The sequence below is a fragment of the Salvelinus fontinalis genome, chromosome 7, assembly GCF_029448725.1.
Source record: "Salvelinus fontinalis isolate EN_2023a chromosome 7, ASM2944872v1, whole genome shotgun sequence".
In the NCBI taxonomy this organism is placed as follows: Eukaryota; Metazoa; Chordata; class Actinopteri; order Salmoniformes; family Salmonidae; genus Salvelinus; species Salvelinus fontinalis.
In genome coordinates this window covers 30,525,572-30,551,904 of record NC_074671.1, presented here as the reverse complement: position 1 = coordinate 30,551,904, position 26,333 = coordinate 30,525,572, and the positions used below count along the sequence as shown (strand labels likewise).

At 45.0% G+C, this 26,333-nt stretch overlaps 1 protein-coding gene across 7 annotated transcripts in view; it reads right to left on the bottom strand.

The window, feature by feature from the left end:
* LOC129859385 (myomesin-1-like) overlaps positions 1–26,333 on the bottom strand; it is a 36,778-nt gene that overhangs the window by 9,681 nt on the left and 764 nt on the right. For 2 of the 7 annotated variants that reach the window (XM_055929108.1, XM_055929105.1), the window contains exons 2-33: positions 25,937–26,161; positions 23,138–23,191; positions 22,665–22,796; positions 22,365–22,539; positions 21,068–21,225; positions 20,648–20,740; positions 19,306–19,394; positions 19,005–19,046; positions 17,364–17,525; positions 15,533–15,694; positions 13,705–13,846; positions 13,011–13,210; positions 12,771–12,824; positions 12,359–12,483; positions 11,945–12,128; positions 11,569–11,743; positions 11,244–11,365; positions 9,283–9,300; positions 6,911–7,107; positions 6,666–6,792; positions 6,120–6,304; positions 5,650–5,764; positions 4,768–4,924; positions 4,570–4,676; positions 4,340–4,384; positions 3,961–4,097; positions 3,027–3,171; positions 2,541–2,600; positions 2,333–2,400; positions 2,023–2,136; positions 481–568; positions 356–394 (exon numbers count right to left, since the gene is read on the bottom strand). In XM_055929108.1, coding sequence (XP_055785083.1) covers positions 356–394; positions 481–568; positions 2,023–2,136; positions 2,333–2,400; positions 2,541–2,600; positions 3,027–3,171; positions 3,961–4,097; positions 4,340–4,384; positions 4,570–4,676; positions 4,768–4,924; positions 5,650–5,764; positions 6,120–6,304; positions 6,666–6,792; positions 6,911–7,107; positions 9,283–9,300; positions 11,244–11,365; positions 11,569–11,743; positions 11,945–12,128; positions 12,359–12,483; positions 12,771–12,824; positions 13,011–13,210; positions 13,705–13,846; positions 15,533–15,694; positions 17,364–17,525; positions 19,005–19,046; positions 19,306–19,394; positions 20,648–20,740; positions 21,068–21,225; positions 22,365–22,539; positions 22,665–22,796; positions 23,138–23,191; positions 25,937–26,106 — 3,841 coding nt within the window. In that variant the 5' untranslated portion in view covers positions 26,107–26,161. The remainder of the gene's footprint in view (positions 1–355; positions 395–480; positions 569–2,022; positions 2,137–2,332; positions 2,401–2,540; positions 2,601–3,026; positions 3,172–3,960; positions 4,098–4,339; positions 4,385–4,569; positions 4,677–4,767; positions 4,925–5,649; positions 5,765–6,119; positions 6,305–6,665; positions 6,793–6,910; positions 7,108–9,282; positions 9,301–11,243; positions 11,366–11,568; positions 11,744–11,944; positions 12,129–12,358; positions 12,484–12,770; positions 12,825–13,010; positions 13,211–13,704; positions 13,847–15,532; positions 15,695–17,363; positions 17,526–19,004; positions 19,047–19,305; positions 19,395–20,647; positions 20,741–21,067; positions 21,226–22,364; positions 22,540–22,664; positions 22,797–23,137; positions 23,192–25,936; positions 26,162–26,333) is intronic. The other 5 variants (XM_055929110.1, XM_055929106.1, XM_055929107.1 and 2 more) reach the window with 4 other exon arrangements.

Genomic DNA, 26,333 nt, shown 5'->3' with positions numbered 1-26,333 from the left:
CATGGTCACCTAATAATCCCCAGTTTACAATTGGCTCATTCATCCCCCTCCTGTCCCCTGTAACTATTCCCCAGGTCGTTGCTGCAAATGAGAACGTGTTCTCAGTCAACTTACCTGGTAAAATAACGGTAAAATAAAAAAATAAAAAATAAAATAAAATAAATACAGTACAACATTACAGAAGTATCACACAGTGCAACGTTACAAAGGCGTTATAAAGTGCAGCATGACAGAGGCGTAACAGAGTGCGAAGTTACACAGATCAACTTTACAGAGGAAGACTTTATGGATGTTTTGAACACAAGTTCAACTTTAGCTAATGGGTTTACCACTGCAGTGAAACACATGTACTTACCAATATTACTGAACACTTCATTCATCAAGTCTCTGAAACCTGGAGGACAGAAATGTAAATATGATGAGGCCTTGTTGACGCTTTACTGCACACACAATGAGGTATGGCTTTGAGGGGTTAGTCACCTTGTTCTGTCAGATTCAACGTGGATGTGTCCTGCCCTCTGTCATCCTTCAGAACAATCTCATAGACACCGGCATCCTTCTTTGAGATCTATAAGAGAAGGCTAGGTTTGAGACACACATCCTTTTTGTAAATGAAGAAAATTCAACTCTCAAGCGAAAAGGCAAGCTTTTCTCCCCTGCTATGGATGCTGCAGGACACACATTTATTTGACACAAAAGCAAAAAAGCATTCTCAAAACAGCAAAACCAAGAAGATGATCACTTAAGGTGACAAAAAGATCACGCTGATCCCAACTTTTAGTATTCTCCAGATAAGGTCCTCGAGGGAATTGTCTAGGTCTGTCGCTACAGCTGCAGGAGGAGCATCACGCTGTAATAGGACACATGTGACATGTTTACATACTGCACCGCTAAGGCACGATGCGTGTCACACGTGCACACACTGTGCCACTTCTGATGACATGCACGTTGGACTACACACAGAGATGAGTGGTGTGTTTGGCTCAAGACTAGGTAGACAGATGTAGGGCGGAAAACAGGTGAATTACAAAAGGACATGATATACTGTAAAAGACATGAAACAGATTTGATAAAACACATTAAAAGGGGTAGACTCAGCGAAATGATGTTGCCGCGAGCAGCACCACAGATATTGAGATGGGTGAGACGCAAGGCCTCAATCTCACACAGTCACACACAATATCTGTGCATGTGCGCGGGTTCGCTTCACTCTGTTTACAGTGTGGTAGCCCAGGCACCAAAACAGCAGAGAAGTTGAGCCTCGCACTTCACAGCTCTTAGTTGTTAAGGAAATTGACCCACTATGCAGTTTCCTTTCTGCATCTACGTCAGTCTACCTTTAATACAGAGAACAATGGTTGAGACATGGTGTGTTAGAGGAAAAATGTTGAATCGTGTCAAAGTATGCTGTAATTTAGTAAGAATAATAAATGGGTGGGTTAGAATTTAAGAGGTTTTATACAAATTTAAGTAAGGATCGGTTAGATGCTGTAACTGGAAAAGACAGAGAAATTGTGATTAATATAATTAAGAAAGCGATATTAAGACAGTAACTTTTCACATGGTCGCAACCCCTTCAGACCGACTTATGCCCAACTTTCTCCACCATCTTGCTGCAAGAAGATAGCATCCATGTTGTGTGAGGAACCCATATATATATATGATATATGAACATATAGACAGAGATGTGCAATGATGATACAGTCATACACAGTTGCAAACAAACAGCACATTGACTGTATAATGATGTGTAGAACATATTACAAAAACATTCAATACATATGGTATGTTCATTCATGTGCAGCATATTGAAAATATTATATTATATTTTACAACCTATATGTAGTGTACTGTATAGAAGAGCCATTCATATAGCCTAGAGTAATGTGCAAAACAATATTCATAACCCTCTAAAGAAAGGTATTGTGCAGTACAGTCTTATACTGCTGCATAAGAGGCTTGTGGTACTGTACATATTTCTAATGTATGATGTGCATGAAATAACTGCAGAATCCCTCTCACCTGAGCAATCTCCAGTTTGAGCACTCCCTCGGTGAAGGTGAGTTTCTCATCTCCCTTGACCTCACGCCCATCCTTGTACCACAATGCAACAGTCTCTTTCTTTATGTTCCCAACCTGCAGAGGGTGATAGCGACAAAAGGATAGAAATAGAGATAGACAGAGATATGATGTTCAGGTCCACTTCCTTACTGCACACCGGTGGGTAACAAGTCATCTGGAGAGGTGTGTGAGCTGACCTAAGAATAATTTTCCTAATAGTGACATCCATTATCCAAGAGTTCCCTCTAACCCTGTTCCTCGGCATTCTCACCTTGCATTTCAGGATAACACAACATTCTGGGGTCACTTCATAACTCAGATACTCCACAAAGTGAGGACCTACGAAAAACAAGACAGTGGGATTATTTCAATGATCAATTATGTTGCTATGATTTCTGACAATGTTCTATAAATCTAATATCTCACCATATCACTACTCCACTCATGACATATTTTCTTTGTTTAAAAAGATCCCATACCTTGCTTTCTGTGCCATTCCTTGCGCATGAACGCAGACTCCTTCTGCAGCCCCTTGAACACTGGAAAAACACATCACTCCTGATTAGGTAACAAAACTTTTACGTACAATCACATTCATCTTTCATGCAATATAGTCACTATGATGTGTCTTGTACATTGACGTGGATATTATTTAAATCAGGTACATTTGTTATTAATGTGTGCACAATAGTTTATGATAAGCTTTCACTGCCCTCTAGTGAAATATGTTAAGATCGAACTTCTGAGCCATAGTGTGGCTGTTTTTTCTTTACAACAGAGGAGAGATAGCCTGGTCCCAGATCTGTTTGTGCTCTTGCCTACTCCATTGCTGTCCTTGTCATGCCATGACAAAGACTGACAAGGAGTTGGCATGATAGCGTAAACTGACTGGCACACAGGCGGGAGGAGAGAGTGACGGAAGATGATAGGAGGAAGGAGAGAATGAGAGGCTGGGTTTATCCTACCATCTCCAATCAGCACCAGGCTGGACTGGTTGGTTGCTTTGCCGTCCTGCAGCTGGAAGGTGAAGGTTCCCTCGTCCTCTGGGAGCAGAGACTCCATGATCATCTCAATCACACCTGTGTCCTTGTTAAAGTTCATCTTGTATTTCTGGGAAGCAGGTCATGGGAAAAGCCTTTTTAGTCTGGTCTCAGAAACTTAATCTCAACAACAGAAATTACAGTAGATGTTATACATATGTAGGGAGCATAGGGTCGCAAATTTCAGGTAACTTTCCACAAACTCTCAGGTTCTGCAGAAATGTCAGTTGGAGAATTCCTGGAATAAGCAGGAAATCCAGGAAACCTCCAACCATGATTTCTGGAAAAACTGGGAATTTTTAAAATTGTATAAATTTTTTTCAACCCCTTTTTTCTCCCCAATTTCGTGGTATCCAATTGGTAGTAGTTACAATCTTGTCTCATCGCTGCAACTCCCGTACGGACTCGGGAGAGGCGAAGGTCGAGAGCCATGCCTACCCCGAAACACAACCCAACCAGCCGCACTGTTACTTGACACAATGCCCATCCCACCCGGAACCACCAATGTGTCGGAGGAAACACTGTACGCCTGGCAACCGTGTCAGCGTGCACTGCGCCCGGCCCGCCACAGGAGTCGCTAGTGCGCGATGAGACAAGGATATCCATGCCGGACAAACTCTCCTGGACGACGCTGGGCCAATTGTGCGCCGCCCCATGGGCCGCCCGGTTGCGGCCGGCTGCGACAGAGCCTGAACTCGAACCCAGAATCTCTAGTGCCTTAGACCACTGCGCCACTCGATAGGCACCTAAACCTGGGAATTTTAACAACCCTAAAAGAGTGCATTTTGTTTTCAGTCCCAAAGCGGCTCAACATTAAGAGAGAGTTCAGTTATTTTGTTTCCATTCAGTGCCTACTTACCTCTCCCTGGGAGAGATTGTTGTCGTTAAACACATATTCTATTTTGCCATTAGCGGAGATCTTCTCAGCCTGCAGCCAGAAGCGAATTCTGCCCTTCTCCTGCAGCTCCACAGCCAGCTCTGTCTTTAATGGAATAACTAGACAGATCAAATGAGAACGAGAGAGACAGAGAGGAGAGAAGGTAAAAAAGTGAGAGCAGGAACAGTGAGGAAAGAGTCATGCACAGAACAAACAAAAGAGAAAAGATAGGCCCACATCCCAAATGGCACCCTATTCCCTACACAGTGCACTACTTTTTTCCTGGTCAAAAGTGGTACACTAAGGGAATAGGGTGCCATTTGGGATGCAGCCCATAGAACAGGGTGCCTGAGTTTCTCACTGGGGAATTTGTGGTCATGGCTGAGCTCCAGCAGTTTCTTCAACTCTGTCAAAAAAGAAAAAAAAGACTTATGAGGTAAAATGAAATATTTGTCAGAGATTAAGAAGTAGAAATTACACAGGAGCAATGAAGCTCTGCGACCCTCTTAACCTTCTAAGGTAGCTGCTTAAGTGATTACGTGGTCAGGCTAGTACAGTGCTACAGTACCACAGACACACAGTTGGACTCACCCTCTGCTGAGAGAGTGTAGCTGGAGCAAGCACCGTCGGTGTGGGTGACAGCACAAGAGTAAATGCCGATGTCATCCTCCGCAGGCATATTGAAGGAGGCTTTGGACCTGAGGGGTAGACACAAAAGCACCAGCACAATCAACATACTGAAGTACTTTAGATTCCCTAATCTTCTTTCAAACTCACACACTCACTCACTTCTCCCCACTGGTCGCCACACTAATACGAGTATCGTCTGTGATCTCTTCGTAGTTCTTTGACCACACAAATTTGGAGTCTGGAGTCAGGTTGGAGCAGGCAAAGTTCATGGAGATCACTCCCTCATCATCAACGTCCACAACAATCTCCGTAGTGCCTGAGAGAGAACAGACCTAAAGTCAAACACGGCTGGAGACTCAAAAACACATGCAAAAGATGCAGTGTGACTAAATGTATGAATCTTTTTTACCCTTAAAGGGATAGTTCACCCAAATTATAAAATGACCTTGTAAGCGGTCTATGTACAAGGTATGACAGCAGTTTCCAGTTTCCCTGGCAGTGGCTGACACATTCATGGCACAAATCCCATTCAAGTCATGGGACAGATATTCGCATTTTTCACTCATCATGTTCAAATCATCAATAAGTGACTTTGGTGAGCTTCACAATATATTTGAGATATTTTCGGATGATTTGGACGTGATGCGAGAAAATATGTGAGTATCTGTCCCATTACATGAATGGGATTTGAACCACAGTGCCAGGGAAATTAAACCTAGCTGTAGATTGCGTTCATACCTTGTTTTAGACTGCTTACAGGGTAAGGAAACCAATATGTAATTTGGGTAGACTATCCATTTAAGTGTTTGTACATTATCTGTATTTATACTTTTTCAACAGGAAAGAAAATAAATAGCTGTGTGGGGAGGTCTTTTAAGTGAACTTGTATTTAACCAGGGAGACACATTGAGACTATTCTACACATGAGGTGCCTGACTTCAAGGTATGACTTAAATGAAACGTGAAGTATGTATGCTTAATAACAATGTCCTTCCTCCCTCTCCCTCATGCTCTGTTGAGGGGTCTTTAACATCGTCTTACCTGGTTTGGTTTCGGCCAGGACTGGTTCTGTGGGCTCAGAGGCCTTTCCCACACCTGCCTTATTCTGAGCACGCACACGGAACACATAGGTCTCCCCCTCCTTTAGAATCTTAATCTGCTCATGAAAGAAAGTCACATTATACACGTTAGTCACATACATCAAATATGACTATATAATATTACTATTGAGACACAAGCAGTAGTGTTGAAAATCCCTTTACACTCGAAACACATCCTCTGACCTCCACCAATTAAATCCCGCTTACAATCAGACACTATGCATTCGAATTCTGAATTAGAATGTGTGCTCAATGGTATGATTGACTTAAGTGGATAGAGATGGTGAAGTTGCCCCTCGAGGCTGATCCTGGGTCAGTTTTCCCAACTAATGGTAAAGGTTAGGATTTGGGGAGGGGAAGCTGATCTTAGATCTGTTACCGTGGAGCGATAGGAGTGGACAGGGTCCTGACCTTCATGTAGTTAGTGAGGACAGCCTTCTCGTTGACTCCTCTCCAAGCCTCCTCCTCAGCATCAGCCTCTTTGATGTCAATGTAGAACCCGTTGACTGGGTCACGGCCCTGGTACACTGGTGGCTTATAAAGCAACACCAGAGTGTTGGCGCGCACCTCTGTCACCTGCAGATCATGGGGAGGTCCTGTGGGAAATTAGGGGTAAATAATTAGGTCTAGAGTTGAAGAACGGACGTAAGGTTGTTGTACAAATAGCACCATATTCCCTTTGTAGTGCACTACTTTTGACCATGCCCATAGGGCTATTTGGGACACACCCATAGGCAATGCAATGTACATAGATAATGTCCCTGTGCATGCAAGCTTCGACACCATCACCACAAAAGGAGATGGAGGTTATAATTTAAGTTAAAAAATAATAATAATTCAGACACATCTTTGCAGTGTATATGACTTGTATTGTGATATAGTATCCATGTTGATGTGTTACAGTCTAATTCTCATATTTGCTCAGGCTTGCAAGTGAATGTTAGTGGCACTACCCACCTGGCACAGCAATGGTCCACTCCTCACAGACAAACGTTCCACTGGGCAGAGAAGGGATGCCCACGCCTGCCATGTTGGCAGCACGCACCTGGAACTGGTACTTCCTGTTCTCCTTCAAGTCAGACACCTGGACAGACAGACAGTGAAAAACCATTCTCCCTTTTCTCCCGATATGACAAAAGGTGCCTGCAAATTCAGGTTAAAGAAGGTAGCTTCATCCCAAAGAAACAAAATGGTTAACTCACTCTGTAGGCTCGGTCGCTGACAGCCTTGACGTTGGCCTCGTGCCATGTCCCTGGCACCCCATTGATGACCTCACGGTAGTCCACGAAGTAGCCGGTGATGTCAGCGCCTCCGATGAAGGTGGGCTGCTTCCAGGCCAGCACCATAGAGTCCCGCACACACTCCAGAACGCTGATGCCATAGGGTGGAGTAGGGGACGCTGGGACAGCAGAGGACTCCAGTTAGCATCATGATGTGTCAACTGTGAGACGAGGAAGTCATGGGAGACGGAAGCTTCGTAAAGCCTTCATAATGCTCTTAGTTGAGCTTCAGTCTTTCATCACTTTGACTTACTAACTTTCTGCTTTCTTAGAGCAAGTATTGGGCACTAATAAACTTAATCACAAACAAAGTTCAAAGTTCTCTGTTGGTTAAACAACAGCTTAGGGATACAGTTTGTCATCCATACTTGCTGTAAGAGACCACTGTCTGCACCTTTACCCTTAACCTTTCACCTGAAACTGTTTCAACCAGACACTGAGTCATCACACATTGACCAAATTATGGGGACACAAATTTCAGGGACCTGGACTGAACAGAGTTGGAATGAGACAAAATATTTTTGCCAATGGAGCTGTGAGAACACATATGATTTCAGTGGCTGGTCTGCGGTGGTGTCTTCTATAGAGGGAGCTCACACAGATAACTAGATAATATTACATGCTCATAATAAATTGATCTGTCACACAAATAGTCACATGGACATGGCGTGCTCCCTAATTTGGGGGAGGGGGTATGGCGTAGAATCTGACTAGGAAGTACACTACCAAAAAGGTCTCAGGTATAGGCGTTCATTTCTGGCTTGAGATTGGCTGACCCACTTCAGAGACAAGCTGTGATAGGCTAGCTCTAGCTGTGTCACAGTGCCTCTGTGCGTTAATGGGCACTGCTCTACCAAGGTGACGGTGGACCTTAAAGAGCACAGAGTGTGTGAGCCAGCCAGGCTACAGTAGCTAGATGGGATACAGCTTTTGTCAAATTGACATTAGATGTGGAAATATTTAAATTGAACCTTTATTTAAAATGGCAAGTCGGTTAGGAAACAAATTGTTATTTATAATGATGGCCTACTCTGGCCAAACCCTAACCCGGATGACGCTGGGCAAATTGTGCACCGCCGTATGGGACTCCCAATCACGACCGGTTGTGATACAGCCCAGGATCGAACCAGGGTCTGTAGTGACACCTCTAGCACTGAGATGCAGTGCTTTGGACCACTGCGCCACTCGGGAGCCAAAAATAGCTGACCCTAACCTTTTTCCTCACCTTAACCTAACTCTCTCAACGTGCTGCGTAAATTCTCCTAACCTGCTACAAAAAGTCAATTTTGACCAAAGCAATATCCCTTCTATACAAAACCGGCTACATTAAGTTGAGGTGGCTAGCACAGTGCCTGAACACTGAGGGTGTGGAGGGAGGACACCCCCCCCCCCCCCCTCCCGTGTGTGTGAGGCAGCCATGTGGTAGAGGTGGCCAGTAGATTGCCTGAAAGGCTGCGTGACTGTGTAGTTAAACTGAGAAAGCTGTTATAGAAACTTACCTTGGGATAAAAATAGGATTTTACCAGTTGAAGACTTTGGCTATATGTATTGTGTTTTAATGCCTTTCCTGTGAATATGAGAGTAGAACCACATACGTTCAAAGTGTGATCCCTATACAAATATTAAAGTGTTAGTTTCTTTTTTCAAAATAGTTTTCTACCTTCTTACCAAAGTGATTAAAAAAAATGACAGTTCAAAAAAGGAAAAAGTGTAGAAAGAAAAAAGCTTCAGTTTAAAAAAGTGAGAAAAAAAATCCTTGGGGGGGAAAAGATGAAGAGTTGTTTTATTTTGGATGATCTGATGATATAAGAGTTGGCGTGGCCTGACTGAGTGCTCACCTGGGTCTGGGTCTGTCCTGGGCCAGCCCACGCTGTGGGCTGTTTCTTTCTCTGTCCCCCGTTTGGCTGAAACATCTACAGAGGACTTACGTGATTTCCCGGCCTCAGGCACCTTAGCCTGACCTTTAACCTCATCCGTGGCCTTGGCCGGCTCTGTGACCGAGTCTGTGACTGATTCTGTGACCAGGTCAGGGGCCCAGGTCACACTGCCTCTCTTGCCCCCCTTGCCTTTACTTCCTGTAGCCAGGGGCTCTGAAGAGCCTGAGGGGCTTGAGCTAGTGGCCCCTGCCCCAGCTCCGGCCCCTGGGCCAGGCACACTGCCAGTTTGAGCATTGAGCTTTAGCATAGTGTAAGGGGGGTACTGAACGGCCTCATGCGTGCCCGTCCAGCGTGGCGTGTGCTCGGTTAGTCCGCCCACGTTACCACCCCTTGGTAACTCCCACTCCGGCAACACACCATGAGGAATACCGCCCCCTACAGGAGTTAGCAGAAAAAAGCAAAAGAAGCCATTTTACACAGGCAAAGAGAAGATCAACCATTCACACTAACAAACAGCTAAAATCTCAGTCAGCTCACTCAGAGAGTAAGGACGAGAGAGACAGAGAGACAGAGGGAGAGAGAGAAAGAAAACATTACCAATACCATCACATACAATATTAAATACAGTACAATGTCTTCATCTGACTGACTGAAAAATGAAGACAAGATGACCAACAAGTGACATCTGCGTGTGGAAGCGAGTTGCAGAGTTAAAGAGAAAGCTCAATCTTGTGAGGGGAGAAAGCGAGTGTGTGCAGGCTTTGCGCCAACCCTTCATGAAAAAGCCACACTATACTTTCGTAATGATACCAGTGGATTTCATTATATGCACAATACGGGCAACATTTTTCAAGTATATGTAATGGTGTATAGCAATTTACTCAATGGGAGACAACTATTGGAAATAGTTATGAGTGAGATCTATGGACATAAATGCAGTTAATTCCTCCTAATATATTTTTAAAAGATGTGCCATAGAAGTGTTTCCTCATACTAACCTCGGCTCAATTGTGAGTATTCAATTGTCTATCTTTTATCGTGTAAGACACTACAACTACTGGGCCTAGACTCTAGGTCTACCAACTATTATCAGTTGTAATGGACTGTAGAGAGAAATCCATTGACATTGTTACTAAGTGCGTTTCATAAGGGAAAACAGAGCATGCTGCCCGGCACAAAGCTGGCCAGTGACTGAGTGATGTGTCATAGCTAGAAGCTTGGTTAGTCACAGTGCAGACATTAATGGGACAACTGTAAAGGAGCAGGGCTGTCAGTTTAGCATTCCTGTTCCCTAGCTCTGGTCCAGGGCGCTAGTGCAGATCAGCGTTAGCAAGGCGCAAGCCCCTGTAACACCTGGGACCAGAGCTAGTCTATTCAGTTGAGAGTGAGAAGAATGGGCAGATGCACAATGCAGATCAGGGGTTATTGTTGGTGGGGTGGAGAGGGGGTGGGTACCTTAAACACCAGATGGGTGGTGGAGGCTGATACATCTCGTGCCCAGGCAACGTGATGGGGGGGTGGGGGGGGCGTGACAGAGGAACGCAAGGTGGGCTGGTTTGTAACAACCGCTGAGTTGTTACAAATTAGAGGAAGTCTACAACTCCTGACCCCGGCCCGCCTCAGGTTGTGCAGGTAGGGTGGGGATAAGTTCTGACTCAGCAGGGGGTGTGGGGGTGGTGGGAGGGGGCTTGTTCGGGTGACTGACAGAGTGGAACCATGGGAAAGAACACGTGGGAGGAGTCTAAATGTTGATGGTACACAGAGCTGACAACGTGATGTCTCAATGGACAGCAAATAAAGAAGACAATGGTGGAACACATGAGCGAAACCCCTGTTCATTGTGAAAACGGGATATTTCTTTCATCATCAGCATATTAGAAAAGGAGTAATAACAATATTATGCATAAGATTCAATCATCACATTCCACCCACTCATAAAGCTAAAAGGCTTTCCTGATCCTAGTACCATAAAATGATAACCCTTTAAGACACATACCCTCTTAGAAAAAAAGGGTTCCTAAAGGGTTCTTTGGCTGTCCCCATAGGAGAACCATTTTCAGTTCCAGGTATAAACGTTTTTGGTTCCAGGTAGAATCCTTCTGTAGAAAGGGTTCTACATGGAACCCAAAATAGTTCTACCTGGAACCAAAAGGGATCTACCTGGAACCAAAAAAGGTTCTTCAAAGGGTTCTCCTATGGGGACAGTCGAAGAACCCTTTTAGGTTCTAGATAACACCTTTTTTTCTAAGCATGTAATAGTGCTCCATCTAAACATAAAAAATAAGTTCCTTGTATATGGCTCTTCATATTCTTCCTAAAATGGCTTCCTACCCTATTGTCTAGTATGACTGTGCCATGACACTCTTCCTCTCACTTACCAATAGCAGCCTTCACCTCAATAGCCTCAGACTCCTGAGAACACTCGCTGAGCCCAGCGGCGTTCAGTGCCTTCACTCTGAACACGTAGCTCTCTCCTGTCACCAGACCGTGACAGATAAACCTGTTTCCCAGTACACAAAAACACTTTGAGAAAGACGTTTCACACCATCAATCTCTAAGTCTTTGTGGGGATTTTTTTTTTTGTCAACTTACTTGAGCTCACCATCATTTACATATAGTATTGAATTAGATTTATGGTCACCATTTGTATATGTATATATTTGTAAAAGATTGGTAGAAGGATTGTTAGAAGGACTGTTGTACCTGGTGCCTTTGACAGGCTTGTTGTTACATGGCTCAAACTTGTTGCTACCCACGATGCTGGCCTCGATGTAGTATCCCACCAGCTCCTTAGCGTCTCTGGAAGCCTCCCAGGACACAACCACGGACGTGTCTGTGTTCCTGGTAGGAACCACACGGCCTGGGGCAGACGGGATATCTGGGGACAACAATTCAACTAAGATCAAATGGGGGATAAAAGGCTTGTAAGAGCCTTTTTCTGCTTTTTCAAGCAGACTGATTCGGAGAGGAGTGCGTGTCTTTCAGAGTAAACACGTAAACATGTGCTACATCTATTTCTGTTGGTACACTGGGAACTGCTGTAGTCTGTGGTATGGCATGGGACTTGTGACCCCCTCACCCAGCTTGTCCCCGACAGTGGTGGCCTCGGTGGCTTCTGATGGCTCGCCAACGCCGGCGGAGTTGCAGCAGCGCACACGGAAGCTGTAGGCCTTTCCCTCCGCCAGATCAAACAGGGCGAAGCGAGGAGACTTCACTGGGATCTCTGTGTTCACCCTCTGCCAGCTGTCTGTGCCTGACACACACTAACACACAACACTGAGAAGTTAGAGTACGCCTCCAACCCTCCTAACATCAAACAACTTCCAGGACTATAAAATACCAACAAACAAAAAAGTGTTAACTTATTGAATGACTTTGATATGGTGGTTGTTATGGATGCGAAACAGTGATGAAATGTAGGTTGTATTGATCAGATGAGTCACGCTACAGATCAGGTATGTGATGTTAATGAAGTATATACTGTATATCTCACCTTCTCCACATAGTACATGATGCCCTCGTGGCCTCTCTCTCCAGGGGGTTTCCAGCTCAGAACCACATAGTTCTTGGTGGCCTCGGTGACCTCCAGCTCTTTGGGTCTGCCGGGGACCACACCCTCTGATAGGAAGTGATGTGAAAGAAAACGTGTCAGGGGTTTGATCTCGTAGCCTGATCCCAGATCCGTTTGTGCTCTTGCCTTGTCATTGTCAAGCCAAAACATGACCTTTCCATTAGGAGATGGCAACAGACCAGCAGACTGGCAACCAAGCTAGACTAGAGCTTTCGTTATCCTTCCAATCAAAGACCACAAGGTACTGTAAGCGGTAGGCCCCTATAAGATCAGATCTATAGCTGCGTCGAAATATTGATCAACACTGGTGAGTGCAGAAGCATTTCCTTCCTACCTGCAGGCTCCTCCTCAGTGACAATGATCTGGCCGGTCCAGGGTGCAGAGGTACCTGGGGGCCAGGGGAAAAAGAGCAGCTTTCAGATGCATAGTTCCAAGAAAACACATGCACAAACTAAAACCATCAGACATTGCACAGGTACATACTCACAATATATTCATTTTGCAGTACCATAACACAATATGAGAGAACACAGACAGGGAGGGCCAGATGGCAGATAGTTTTTGCCCGCTGTACCTCTCATTCGTGCGCGGTCGGCAGGATCCATGGCTGCCACCACCTCAGAGACACGGGATGGCCGGCTCATGCCAGACTTGTTGACGGCACGCACACGGAATGTGTAGGAGCGCCCCTCCACCAACCCGGTCACGGGGAAACGGGCAAACTTGATGGGCGTGTCGTTGCACTGGCTCCAGTGGGTGGTGCCAACCTCACACCTGAACACAGGGCACAAAGAGACAGCATACATGCCATCAGCCATTCAATAACAATCTCAGTAAGGCCTTATTGGTAAGACACAGAGTTAGGCCTCTTGGTAAGACACAGAGTTAGGCCTATTGGTAAGACACAGAGTTAGGCCTATTGGTAAGACAGAGTTAGGCCTCTTGGTAAGACACAGAGTTAGGCCTATTGGTAAGACACATAGTTAGGCCTATTGGTAAGACACATAGTTAGGCCTATTGGTAAGACACAGAGTTAGGCCTATTGGTAAGGTCGGGAGAAACTGGGCCCTTGTTATAGCCTATTACAAGATAATTTCACATGGTTATAGGTCAGGTCATGTGACTTGGCCCTCTACTCATACAATATGTAACTGGAGTTAATAGCAGTATGGGGTGCATAAGGGAGATTTGTTCCCGTGTTTGTCCAGCTGTGTCATGACAAGCCTAGGATTTACTACTGGCATGTAGTGATGGGGGATGGTACTGACCGGTCCACAAAGTAGCCCAGGATGGAGCTGCCACCGTCCACAGCCGGCTGCTTCCAGGTCACGATGACGTAATCCTTATTGGCGTCCTGACACTTCACATCCAGAGGGGCGCCAGGGGCTCCCTCCACCTCCGCATCGGCATCTGATACAAGCACACACACATTGTCAGTTAAATGTGTAGTTTTCTCACTCACTCACTCACTCTCACTCTCACATACAATTACATATAGAATCCATAGTGTATTATAGGATCTCTATAGTACACAGTTAGAGTATTTTCATTGTGGCTTGTTGTTTTGAAATACAGTGCACGTACTGTACATTGCTGTACTCCCGACGGAACTCTGTGGCTCCATGGCTTAGTGCCAGGAATGCTACTGGTCTTTAAGTTAAACACAACCCCGGAGCAGGCTGGAGCAGATGGGACAGAATTAGCAGCAGCGTGCCCCTCGGTGAAAGGCGACTCTTAAAGAGACAGAACACACACTTCCCATAAAGTGAGAAACAGAATTAGCCACTTAGCGATGGACTGACTGATTCAGTGTGAATGTGAGAGAGGCTGCTGAAACATTTTGTGCTGTATCTTATGTGGTCTGTAAGTCTATGCATGTGTGTACGGTAGCTGCATAAACTGTAGGACTAAATACTGCCTGATATCATTTTACTGTGTGTGTGTGTAAGAGAGATATTTATAGAGATGGGGAGATAGATAGATAAAGAGAGAGAGAGGCAGAGAGAGAGAGAGTGGAGAGAGAGAGATAAAGAGAAAGTAGAGAGAGAGATAGAGAGAGAATGGAGAGAGACAGAGAGAGATGGAGAGAGTGGAGAGAGAAGAGAGAGAGAGAGAATGGAGAGAGAGAGATAGGGAGAGAATGGAGAGATAGAGAGAGAGAGATTGGAGAGAGAGAGAGAAAGCTCTTTGTGGCTTAAAAGGACACTCAGCAGGCTATTGTCACTCCTGGAAGAAGAGATATATATACAGTATCCAGCTCTGTTGACAGCCAATCTCATTCCATATCTGAGCTCATGAGCTCACTGAGAATAGCCTTGTCAGTCTCTCGACTGCTATGGGGTCTCTGTGTCCGCAAACAGACAGTGTACCTGGCCTCTCCTTTACAATGCGACCCTGACCAATGACAGAGAGAGCAAGGCCTATTTCCATCAGGTTCACACTCTGTAGAGAGCACATGTCTCCTCTGTTAGCAAGAGAATGAGTAGCATGGAACAACCGAGAAGGTCAGTACTGGCGACCAACAGTAAAAGATGAACAAGTTGGCTGTAACATTTGTCCCATGTTATACAACACCAGGCCAGAGTTCGTGACAGGAGTTGATTGTCTCTGTGAGGTCATAATGGGCGATTTCCATTGCGTGTGTAGTAGGACTAACTAGAGGCCGCTATGGCTCAACTCAGATACACACACACAAACACACACAAACACATGGGCCGTCCTTATTATCTGGTGTCAGCTGAGTTGTCTGTGTGACCTTGACCTTGATCGACTGTTGACCACACGCCACACAGAACACGAGACAGGGCCATCGTGGAAACAGAGAGGCGGTAAACAAGAGGCCATTCTGTCCGCGCTCCAACAACCAACAAACACGAACACACACACACACACACACACACACACACACACACACACACACACACACACACACACACACACACACACACACACACACACACACACACACACACACACACACACACTGTGCGTGTGAATAATACAATCTGTAAACAAGTCATGTAGTGGACTGAGGAGGAGGGATAATGTGACATAGACAACAGTGTTGTTCAGCGTTGCTCATGGTAAGTTCCCCACCTCTGACAAAGACGTAAGCAGAGTAGGTCTCATATTTAGACTTGGTGGTTATGCGCAGGGTGTAGAGACCCTCGTCCTCCTTGTTCAGGTGTGTCAGGGTCAGCGTGGCCTTGTCTCCACTCCAGTGCATGTGACACCACTTGGAGGGCTGCAGCAGAACATCTGATGGAGAGAGAGACACAGAGTAAGAGAGAAAGAGAGAGAGTAGGTTATAATGGATGGATAACCTAGTCAGATCTAAAGACAAACACAGAGTGAGAGAAAGAGAGAGATGAGGTTATAACGGATGGATAACCTAGTCAGATCTAAAGACAAACACAGAGTGAGAGAAAGAGAGAGATGAGGTGAGGTTATAATGGATGGATAACCTAGTCAGATCTAAAGACAAACACAGAGTGAGAGAAAGAGAGAGATGAGGTTATAACAGATGGATAACCTAGTCAGATCTAAAGACAAACACAGAGTGAGAGAAAGAGAGAGATAAGTCATAATAGATGGATAACCTAGTCAGATCTAAAGACAAACACAGAGTGAGAGAAAGAGAGAGATGAGGTGAGGTTATAATGGATGGATAACCTAGTCAGATCTAAAGACAAACACAGAGTGTGAGAGAAAGAGAGAGATTAGGTTATAATAGATGGATAACCTAGTCAGATCTAAAGACAAACACAGAGTGAGGGGGGGGGGGGGGGGGGGGGCGTAAAGAAGCATATTAACACATTCTAAGCTGGTCCTTAATGAATGAATAACCAGGAAGCATATTTTACAGCAGGGCTCTTCAACCTTTTCTTGTCCAGGGACCCCCTCCCAGGCAAACCAACGACCCACGGACCACCATCATATGTCAGCAAAACAAATGTTTTCAAGTTTTGTCTCATCGTCAGGTGAATGATAATTCAGTCTTGTGTCAGGTGAACTGTCGAGTCCTCAACTTTCTAATCATTTTCCCATAATCTCCAAACTGTTCCCTTTCAATTGCTACCGTGCTTACACATATGCATTTCCTATTTCTTCTGTAAGAATCTTTTCAATTTAGCTCTGTCCACACAGCCCAATTCCCATAAGTGTAAAGGGTTAAAAGGTTAGTCGTGTTGACAAAAATGAATATCCAAGTCAAGAAAGCTTACCAGCAACCAGCAGCACTTGCCTCACTGGTAGCCTATTCGTGGGTGCTTTTTCAAAGCCTATGTCTGATACTCAAGTGAGTGATTGGGTCTAATGAGTGTAATTAGCTAAATATTAGAAGTGGAGAAATAAAGTTGACATCATTAGAAAGAAGATCTACTCCACGTTTCTAATGTAGGTATGTCATTCAAAATTCCTTTATTCTATTGCTGCTAGTGACATTCATAAAATATATTTTTTAAATATATATATTTTTTGAGGACCCCTGCAGTACCTTTGTGGACCCCTAGCGGGGCTGTGAACCTCCGGTTGAATACCCGTTTTGCAGAGTTGAATTGGTCCTACACATACACAACTTCCCGGTGTACAGACTAATTGTAATGTGTTAAACACATGACATATGTACAGTATATCTTAATCAGAGCTTACATACACATAATCACAAGTAGCTCTCGGTCTCATGTGTTCTGCCTATCGGCGAGTCTTAGACATGGATACGAACATACAGTATCAGTGGCCTAATGTATCACACAGATGACAACTGGGTAGGTCTCAGCCAAGGAACCTCCAGGAGTGTCTCTCTCCATACCCCAGGGGTCGTATGTATCAAGCATCTCAGAATAGGTGTGCTGATCTAGGATCAGATCTTGCCTGTCCATGTAACCTTATTCAAACACTGTTTCCAGAGCTCTGGGGCTTCACCTACCATCTCTGTACCACTGAACTTCAGGCTGGTAGCGTGCCAGGTTGGGGGAGATGATGACTGTGGCGCCCAGGCTCATGGTCTCGCCCTCCCGTCCGAACGACACGCCAAACCCGTCCACGATGTGGGTATCAAAGGTGATGCCATACTCAGAGATCAGGCCATCTGACAGGAAGGAGCACCAAACAACATGGGGTCAGAGTTCAGGTCGCAACATGCAACACTGTGTGGTGTAACACACCTCAAATTCGGACACCTGCGTGCATTATTATTAAAACCCAAGGGATAGACGAACAAAGGGCAATTAACTGTCCTTCGAAATGCTAACTTTTTAGCATCTGTGTCCAAAAACCAATGCAAGTCATTATCTCTTATAGCATTTTTCACAATACATTTTTGACATTTTGGAATGATTGATGATGTAACTTAACATTATCTGGTAGCGTTACATTTGATCCATTCCCTCCCAAGAGAAAGTGACATGAAAAAGAACCCCATACAGACATAGGTAAAACTATGCAAACAGACAGGGATGTGAACAGGAACACCTTGATGTACCCAAAAGACAACACAAAAACACCATTGACATCACTAAGTACAGTGTTCCAACACCAAATACTCGCTACAGTGCGTACAAACCGCACTGGGGAAACTAAGGTGCACAGTGATGCACATTTGACATATTAAACCCTAGATGAAGTTAAAGACTTCAATCCAACATATGTCCAATCTTAGCATCTAATTAGATTGTAATATTAATTGAAAGGGGATTATGAATATGACTAATCAACGACAATTGAGTTTAGATAAAACTAGAACTCTTCGGGCTTTGTCGCCATGTAGGGAAAGGGGGATACCTAGTCAGTTGCACGACTGAATGCATTCAACCGAAATGTGCCTTCCGCATTTCACCCAACCCCTCTGAATTAGTATGTAGCGAATCAGATGCTCTTCAGATTACAGTAATCTATATTCTCATTTCAATATTCACCAGGTTGTAAACTACAGTGTTCGTTTCTCTATATCGCTTCATATATTCTCTATGTCACACTCGAGTTTACAGTATTTAACTTCCAAGGCTCTATAACATACAATTTCAAAAACCTCATACTTGCCAAAACGTTCAAGTATTCTGTTGTTTACGATTTTTTTTAAAAGAGGCACATTTGTCACGCTGAACCATCTGTGGATCTCTCCCAGGCAATTCAACGATTATTATTAAGGTATGATCACAGGCTCTTTCCAAACAGATGCACAAATAGTGATCACGCATACACATTGAGTGACACTCAGTGAATACACTAAGTAAGCCAAAAATGCCATCAAACCAGAGCAGAGCTTTTATAAAGACCCTGTTACCTTCATTGTCTGTTGACCTTGCTGTGCCCAGTGTCAAGGGAACAAAAAAGCTGTTAGCACCCATAGCTTCCCCGGGTCCCCCCACCACCTCCCTCCAACCCTCTCCTCAAAACTAACCACAGTGTTCCAGCTTAGCATACTGCAAATCGTTTATGTTAATACAGTTTAGTATATATTAGTATATCTTTATTTTTCATGTTAATACTATACATGTAATATATATGAGTATTGAGTAGTGAGTATATACAGTATGAGTACATATGAAATTATATTCCTCTGACTTACGTTTGGGCATGGGGAGAGCCTCCTCTACCTCTCCTTTGAATCCTAGAGTAGAATGAACAAATAGGTGCTTGTTATTAACATGATATTACTGTGTTGTGGTTGACAGAAAAATAGGACAAAGAATTGACTTTCTTTCTTTTAAACTTACAATAAACCTTGCGAGAGCAGCAATTAGAAGGACAGTGATTTTCAAAATGGAGTAATCATGGGTGGTTATTGTCTACTGTATTTCATTGCAGAGGCACAATATGACCCATTATCTAACAGAGGCAATAACATACTGTGACATATTGAAACGTACTCTTAACAACGATGGAGGCAAAGGAGGAGAGCTCTCCCTTGCTGTTCATGGCAGAAACACGATACTGTGCAGTATCATCGAAATCACATCTGAAACGAGAGAGAGAGAGAGAGAGAGAGAGAGAGAGAGAGAGAGAGAGAGAGAGAGAGAGAGAGAGAGAGAGAGAGAGAGAGAGAGAGAGAGAGAGAGAGAGAGAGAGAGAGAGAGAGAGAGAGAGGTGAATCGATGTCCCGGATACACATGTTTCTGTCTCGTACTGGTTCACGTGTACGTTAATACCCTCTCTCCACCCCCCCTCCCCACTCGGACATGGAAATCAACACACAGCTATGTGAGCTGGGACTGTAAAATGCTCCAGAACTCCAGGCCGGGAATACTCTGGGAATAAATAGACACTGTGATGATGCCATCACGTGTCAGCTGCTAGATGCGTCTGTATGAATGTTATGTGTGCTTAGATTCTATCACGGAAATATACTTTCGCACTTTCTATAGAGAGGAAGCAACAAGCTACATGTGTGGTTGAGTTTGGTCGACTGTGAGAAAACAAAGAATATCTCTCTCCATCCGACACAGCTCAGGAGACACTTAAGTGTTAAGTCTGTTGTGAAGTGGCCTAAAATAAGCCCCAACAGGGGCCCTCTATCTCCAAATAATTCCTCTGGTGGGGGAAATAGGCTATCTTTAGACGTCCTCTTTGTTATCGATAGGCAAGCTGCAAAATGTCTCGGATCATGTATAGCCTTCACCAGCAGCTTTCTGGTGTCTGTCTATAGCTCACAGAGCTAGTCAGGGCACTGGCGGATAGACAGGCAGGCAGGCTAGTGGACAGGCAGACAGACAGACGGACAGAGCGAGAGTCAGAGAGGGGTCTCGATTTCACACATTTCAAAACCTACTTCTAAGGACCACAATCCACTGTCCCTCGAGTTCACAATGTGAGCCCGTCCAAACATTCCCATGGTTGTCAGTGTGCCCACACACTCTGGCCCACCACAACTTTTTCTGACCTTTCCTGAGAGTGGCGATTGTATTACACCATGAAGGGGTGTTAAAGGGACGTGGTGGTGACATCACACTGACATTTTACCACAGCCAGAGATGACTGTGGCTTGTTTGAAAGTATCTGTTAATACACAGCAATGAGCCTCACGGACAAGACATGGGCATGCATGTATCAAGCGACTCAGAGTAGGAGTTCTGATCTAGGATCAGGTGCCCGCATGTCCATGTAATCTTATTCGTTATGATCCAAAAGGCTAAACTGATCCTAAATCAGCAATCCTACTCTGAGACGGGTGATACATGGTGGAAGATCCTGTGGCTTTGGGGTAGTGCCTACCTGTTGATCTCCAGTGAGTGCACGCTGTAGCTGCTCTCTAGCTTATACTTGCCTGGGTGGGCCATTGGGTCGATTGTCACATTGTTTTTGTACCTTGTTGTGGAAAGAGGAGAGAAGAGAAGGCAAGGGAAGCAGAGAGGGGGATGAAAAGCAGGACAATGGAGTGTAAAAGTACAGCTCTGAATCAGCATAGAAACGCCAGCTATACAGACACCAGAGAAGTATTTATAGTGTGTTTTATAGTTTTTAAGTGCGATGACATGAGGATAGAATTGAGAGGGCCGTAATTGCTAATGCTCTATCCATAAGGGATCGATTTGGTGTGTATTGTGTTAGTGATCACTTGGTCATGTTAAGGTGCATCCAGGGAGGTGTGTGCGTGTGCATGTATGTGCATGTGTGTGTGAGTGCAGTACTCACCAGACAACCCGTGGGTCAGGCCACCCAGAGACAGTACAGTGCAGCCTGACACACTGCTTCTCCCACACCGTGTGGGAGCGAGGCTTAATCACAAACTCTGGGGCGTGCATCAGGCTATCCTTGTTCATACGCTTGTGGTGCTCCTCGTTCTCATAGATCTGGGGATCAATGTGTTCATTCAGCCTTCATAGAGCCTTCGTAAGGCTCTACGAAGGCTTAGCACATTCTCAGGCATAACAGGCACAGCACATTCTCATAACACATTCCCATGGTGCAACAGTAAAACACTATACCTCCAGAACCCTTGCAGACAACCCTTGCCCATCAATTCATGATGCATCCTTGAACCAAACCCACTGCATTTACAAGGCATTTGATTTGCGAGGTAATGAGTCAGAGCTGAATCCAAACTTGATATCTGTGTAAGTAACAAAAGTAAAAATACAAAAAAGTTACATGGGCTGATATCAAGTTATGGATTCGGGCCTCTGACCTCTTTACGTGTGCAGACTCCATGCACTTCTCTGTACACAGCGGAGTCCTAATGAGTCATTGATTTATGATCTCGGAATAACTATGGGTATGAAAACCTACTTGTGGATCCAATAACCCTTAACACATCATCCGACAACACTCGATGAACACTACCCCTCTGTGTCTTAAGAAACCAGAGCTCCTGAGGAATGTCTCACCCAGTGGCATTGGCGTGTTGGCAGAGGGGTGATAGTCTAAATATAGTGTGTGCCCCCCACTCAATGGTTACTGTAGCTTTTATGATCCTCCTGAGTGATTGGGGCAGGATATTCCTTGACATAAACATTTGAGTGAGGGACACAAATATGCTTCCAAGGGGAGGGGAAGCAGAGAAGAATGAATCCCTGGACTGAAACATCGCTCTTGTGGCAATAGTTTTCCTGTGATACTTTGCTAATGGATTTCTTAAGGTGCTCCCTCTGTGATGTCACAAATGTGAATGTTCTTCTCTATGATGTCACAAAGGTAAATAAATACTCTTCTCTATGATGCCACTGAGGGAAACAATGTCACTCTGTGATCTAACAAAGAGAAGGAATTGTCCAGTCAGAAGTCAACAAACTAACTATATTGATGTCACGAAAGAGAGTATTTTCCAGTATTACCCAATGTGATGTCACAATGGAATCCCACCCTCTAAGACGTTACAAAGATTAAATATTCCCCATTATGATGCCAGGAGGGTGAGTATTATCCATTATTCCTCAATGTGATGTGACAAAGGAACACACTCTCCTATATGACGTCAGGATCCTGAACTAACCCTCTTGCTCAGGGAGATGCGCTCGGCTGATTCGCGCATGGACACCTTCCTAGATGTCTGCTCCGTCCGCTCCATCTCCAACCCACTGGTGAACAAATTCCTCCGGGCCATGTATCCAGCACTCTCCTTCACCCGGGCCTCCTCCGTATCCGAAAACCCACTGGCATATTCGTGACTAGGGTGGGGGAGCAAAGCCAGGGAGGGGAGTGGGCAGTGGGGTTATTTTCATGGTCATTGGTCAGAAACACTCGCTGAAATAAAAAAAAATCACTAAGGTTCAAAGGTCGTTGACTCGTTTACCTGCCCCTGAAGATGGGCACTACATAGCCGATAATCTGGTTCTCTTTGTCCATAGCCAGGTAGGTGGGCTTGGCTCTCTTGGGCATTGGGCTCAGTCTGCTCTCCTCCAGGCCAGAGTATGAGGAACTAAGTCTAAGACACAGGATAGTGTCAGTTCAGCAGTGTAATAACATCCAACTAAGGTGAATGTAATCTGGAGGGGTGGATGAGGAGGAGAAAGGGCATATTAAGTTACGGGGCATATTAATCAACATGGAGGGTGGCTTGGGTGGGTTTAGCAGCATTTTTTATAACGATCTCAAACTGTGCAACAAAAATAAATAAAACCTGAGCACAGCAGTTAAGTTCAATATGAATTATCAACCACGAGTGTGACTTAGGTGCATTTTTCTGCATTTCTAATACATTTCACAAACTGTGCAAAGAGGAAAGAGAAGACCCTGTGCACAGCAGTGCATCGTCCACCAACAAACCTGGTGTAGCTACAAGGGATAGGCGCCGTTCGATCATGCATCGCAATGACATGTCTGCAATGACAAAACAGAAAGATAGAATTAAGACAAGGTCGGTCGTCTGTCGTCACCAGTGTGCGATGTTGGACACTTGTTTTAATATCTCAAACTCTTTACACACACACACACACAAAATGGACCAACGAGATGGAGTGAAATGAAACATGGTGGTCAAAGGAGAGGAGGTGAAGGGGGAGACACGCAGACGACCTCATCCCACTTGAAAAAGGAATAGGAAGAGATCCGCAGCTGAAAAACCCACCGACCTGAAACTCTACGAACCGAACACTCAGCACGACCATTATATAGGTTGCACCAAATTGATTCTCGCAATATCAACAAGTTGTGCACAGTACTGCGCATTACTGGCCAAACAAATCGCCTGCCAATAAGATACAAATCCCCACACATCACGTATGTGTCTGCAATGTGCATACAACCAACACGTGGCTCATATCACATGTGATAATCCTCACATATAACCGTACAACAAACGCAGGCCAGATCCTTGAGAATGGAGGGTGGGATCAGGATTTGAGTAATTCTCCAGGAGGATGCTGGGAGTCGATCTCCAACAAAAGCAGAGACGGAACAAATAAGAACACGTTTTATACAGGAAATACCACCAGAGCTCATGAAGCCCGTCTCATAAACCATGACAATTTTCAGATCGTATCTCTGTACTCCCCAGAGGTTCCTCACAGCATAATGTGTAGTATGGGCTGTTCACAAGGGAGTAATATAGATTCTAGACCCTCTCCCTGAGAATCGCTCTGGGAACAGGGTGACAGCTTCTGGGGCCCTCGTGGGGGTTGGTGGGGTGGGATGACAGTGTCAAAGTGCTGATAAGGAGAGGGTGGGAGGACAACAGGAGCAAGAAGGGTGAACGGGAGGAACCTACCAACCCCACACAGTGCCTGGACGAGTCTCTGTCAGTGTAAACAGAGAGAAGAGGCGACAGAACACTGACGCCTATGAAACAGAACAGCAAACCCATCAGGATCCCCGTTTCCCCGCCCCAACCCTCTAGGACCCCTGAGAATGCCACTTGGCATTGTAGGATCAGGGTTGGAAAAGCACTCATCTAGATGGATTACGATAAGGCGCGCTCTTATTCCAGAATGTGAATGCAGGAAAGGCAATCCGCATTCAATTAGTACTCCTAACGGAACAATTGGTATGTCAGCACAATACCATAAACATCTCTAGTTCATAACTGCTGGTATGTCACCATCATCAGTATGTCACCATCATCATCAGACTATAATAAACACAGGGAAAGCTGGGTAAATTCCTGATAGCATGTGGTTCAATGATGAAGGCCCAAATGATGGACCATTAGCTACACAGACACCCTTTGACCTCCCATGTACACTGTCAAGGCCAGTGTACTGTATGTACACTACAGAGATGCCAGGTGCTCCTAAGAGAAAGACTCCCCCCCCCCCCCCCCCCCCCCCCAACATTTCAACACGCCATCATCCAATAAAATAACAAAGAATTCAAACAACAATTAATGTCCCAGGGGCGGCAGGTAGCCTGGCAGGTAGGAGCGTTGGGCAAGTAACCGAAAAGTTGCTGAATCGAAACCCCGAGCTGACAAGGTAAAAATCTGTCATTCATGCCGATGATGTCGAATAAGGCAGCCCCCCCTCCCCCACCCCCCGCATCTCTCTGATTCAGAGGGGTTGGGTTAAATGCAGAAGACACATTTCAGTTGAATGCATTCATTTGTACAACTGACTAGGTATCCCCCTGTGCCCTTAAAGAGATGTATGACCCCTGTTTTCAACAGGTCTGGGAAATCCACAGGGGGACACAATCACTGACCCGAAAATCAGACCTTAACTCAGAGGCAACTTCAAACCATGTCTCCAGAGCACAAAGCAGCAGAAGGCTTTAGGAGAAGTATGCTTAAAAGCCATATGCTTTATGGACTCACTCAAAGCCTTTGCTTAGTGTGAGATGAAGTCCCCCAATGGAATACTGTACTGGCTGAACAAAATAAAACCTCTTAATAGGGAAACACGACTTTAAGTAAGGAAACCAGTGAAACTGGGGTTTAGACAACTAGAAGAGATAAATAGCACAGCTCACATTCCCTGGGACATGGTATGCACGGGCCAGGATGCTATTTCAGTCTAGAAGCAATATACCATACCATTGCATTATATAACATTCCTTTATAGCTTGCTTCTACCCAACCTTCAGCAAACATTTTATGACGACCGAGTCAACGTGAATCTGAGTTGTCCTATTTCTGGTAAACTGAACTATAGTGGGAACTAGGAAAGGGTAGTCTTAAAAGAAAAAGTGCATTAGTTCAAAAGCAGACAGGGCAGCGTGCAGCAAACACCGCTATGAAAGCTGGGATGCACAGTATCCATGCATAGGGCTCCTTGGAATTTCATGCGGGATTCACAGACATATTCTATATCTTTTGAATGTTTTTAGAGAAAAGAGACAAGGTTGTAGAATGTTACTGGGAATGGTAGAACACCTTAATACGGCAGGTGTAGAAGCAGGAAGTGGAGGGGGGAAGAAAATCAGTCGAAGCCGAGAAGGGATGGTTACTAAGCGGGTACCACCAAGATAGGTTGTATGAGATGGGGGGGGGTTAAGAGGGGGGGGGGGTTAAGAGGGGGGGGGGTTAAGAGGGGGGGGGTTAAGAGGACAGCAGAGGTATCTTCTGACACCAGTATGGATGGGATGGATATGGGCCAGAGCTACTGTACTGCAGGGTGTCTTCCTCCTTCTTACCCACTGCTGGCACTGAGAGCAGCACTGGCACTGGCTCTGCTGCTGCGTCGGGCGGCATAGCTGCTACTGCTCGACTGGTACTGGCTAACAGCCGATTCCAACTCCTTGCTGCGGTAACCGCGGTCATAGTGGCGGTGATGTTTCTGGTAGAAAGGTGTGGATCCCGACATCCTGCACAAGCCCTGAATTCAGCCCGAGTCTCTTGTAGTCTGCCTGTCGGCTTAGCTGGTGTTTGAGAATAGTTTTGTTCAATACAGTTAAAGCCTTGCTCCAAAATGTACCCTATTTTTGTAAGCTATTAGTTGTTTAATGTTTGGCTTTCATTTACAATTTGTCTTGATAATAATTGGTGTCATTGTTGTACTTTATATAATCACAGAGGAAAGGTTATGACCTT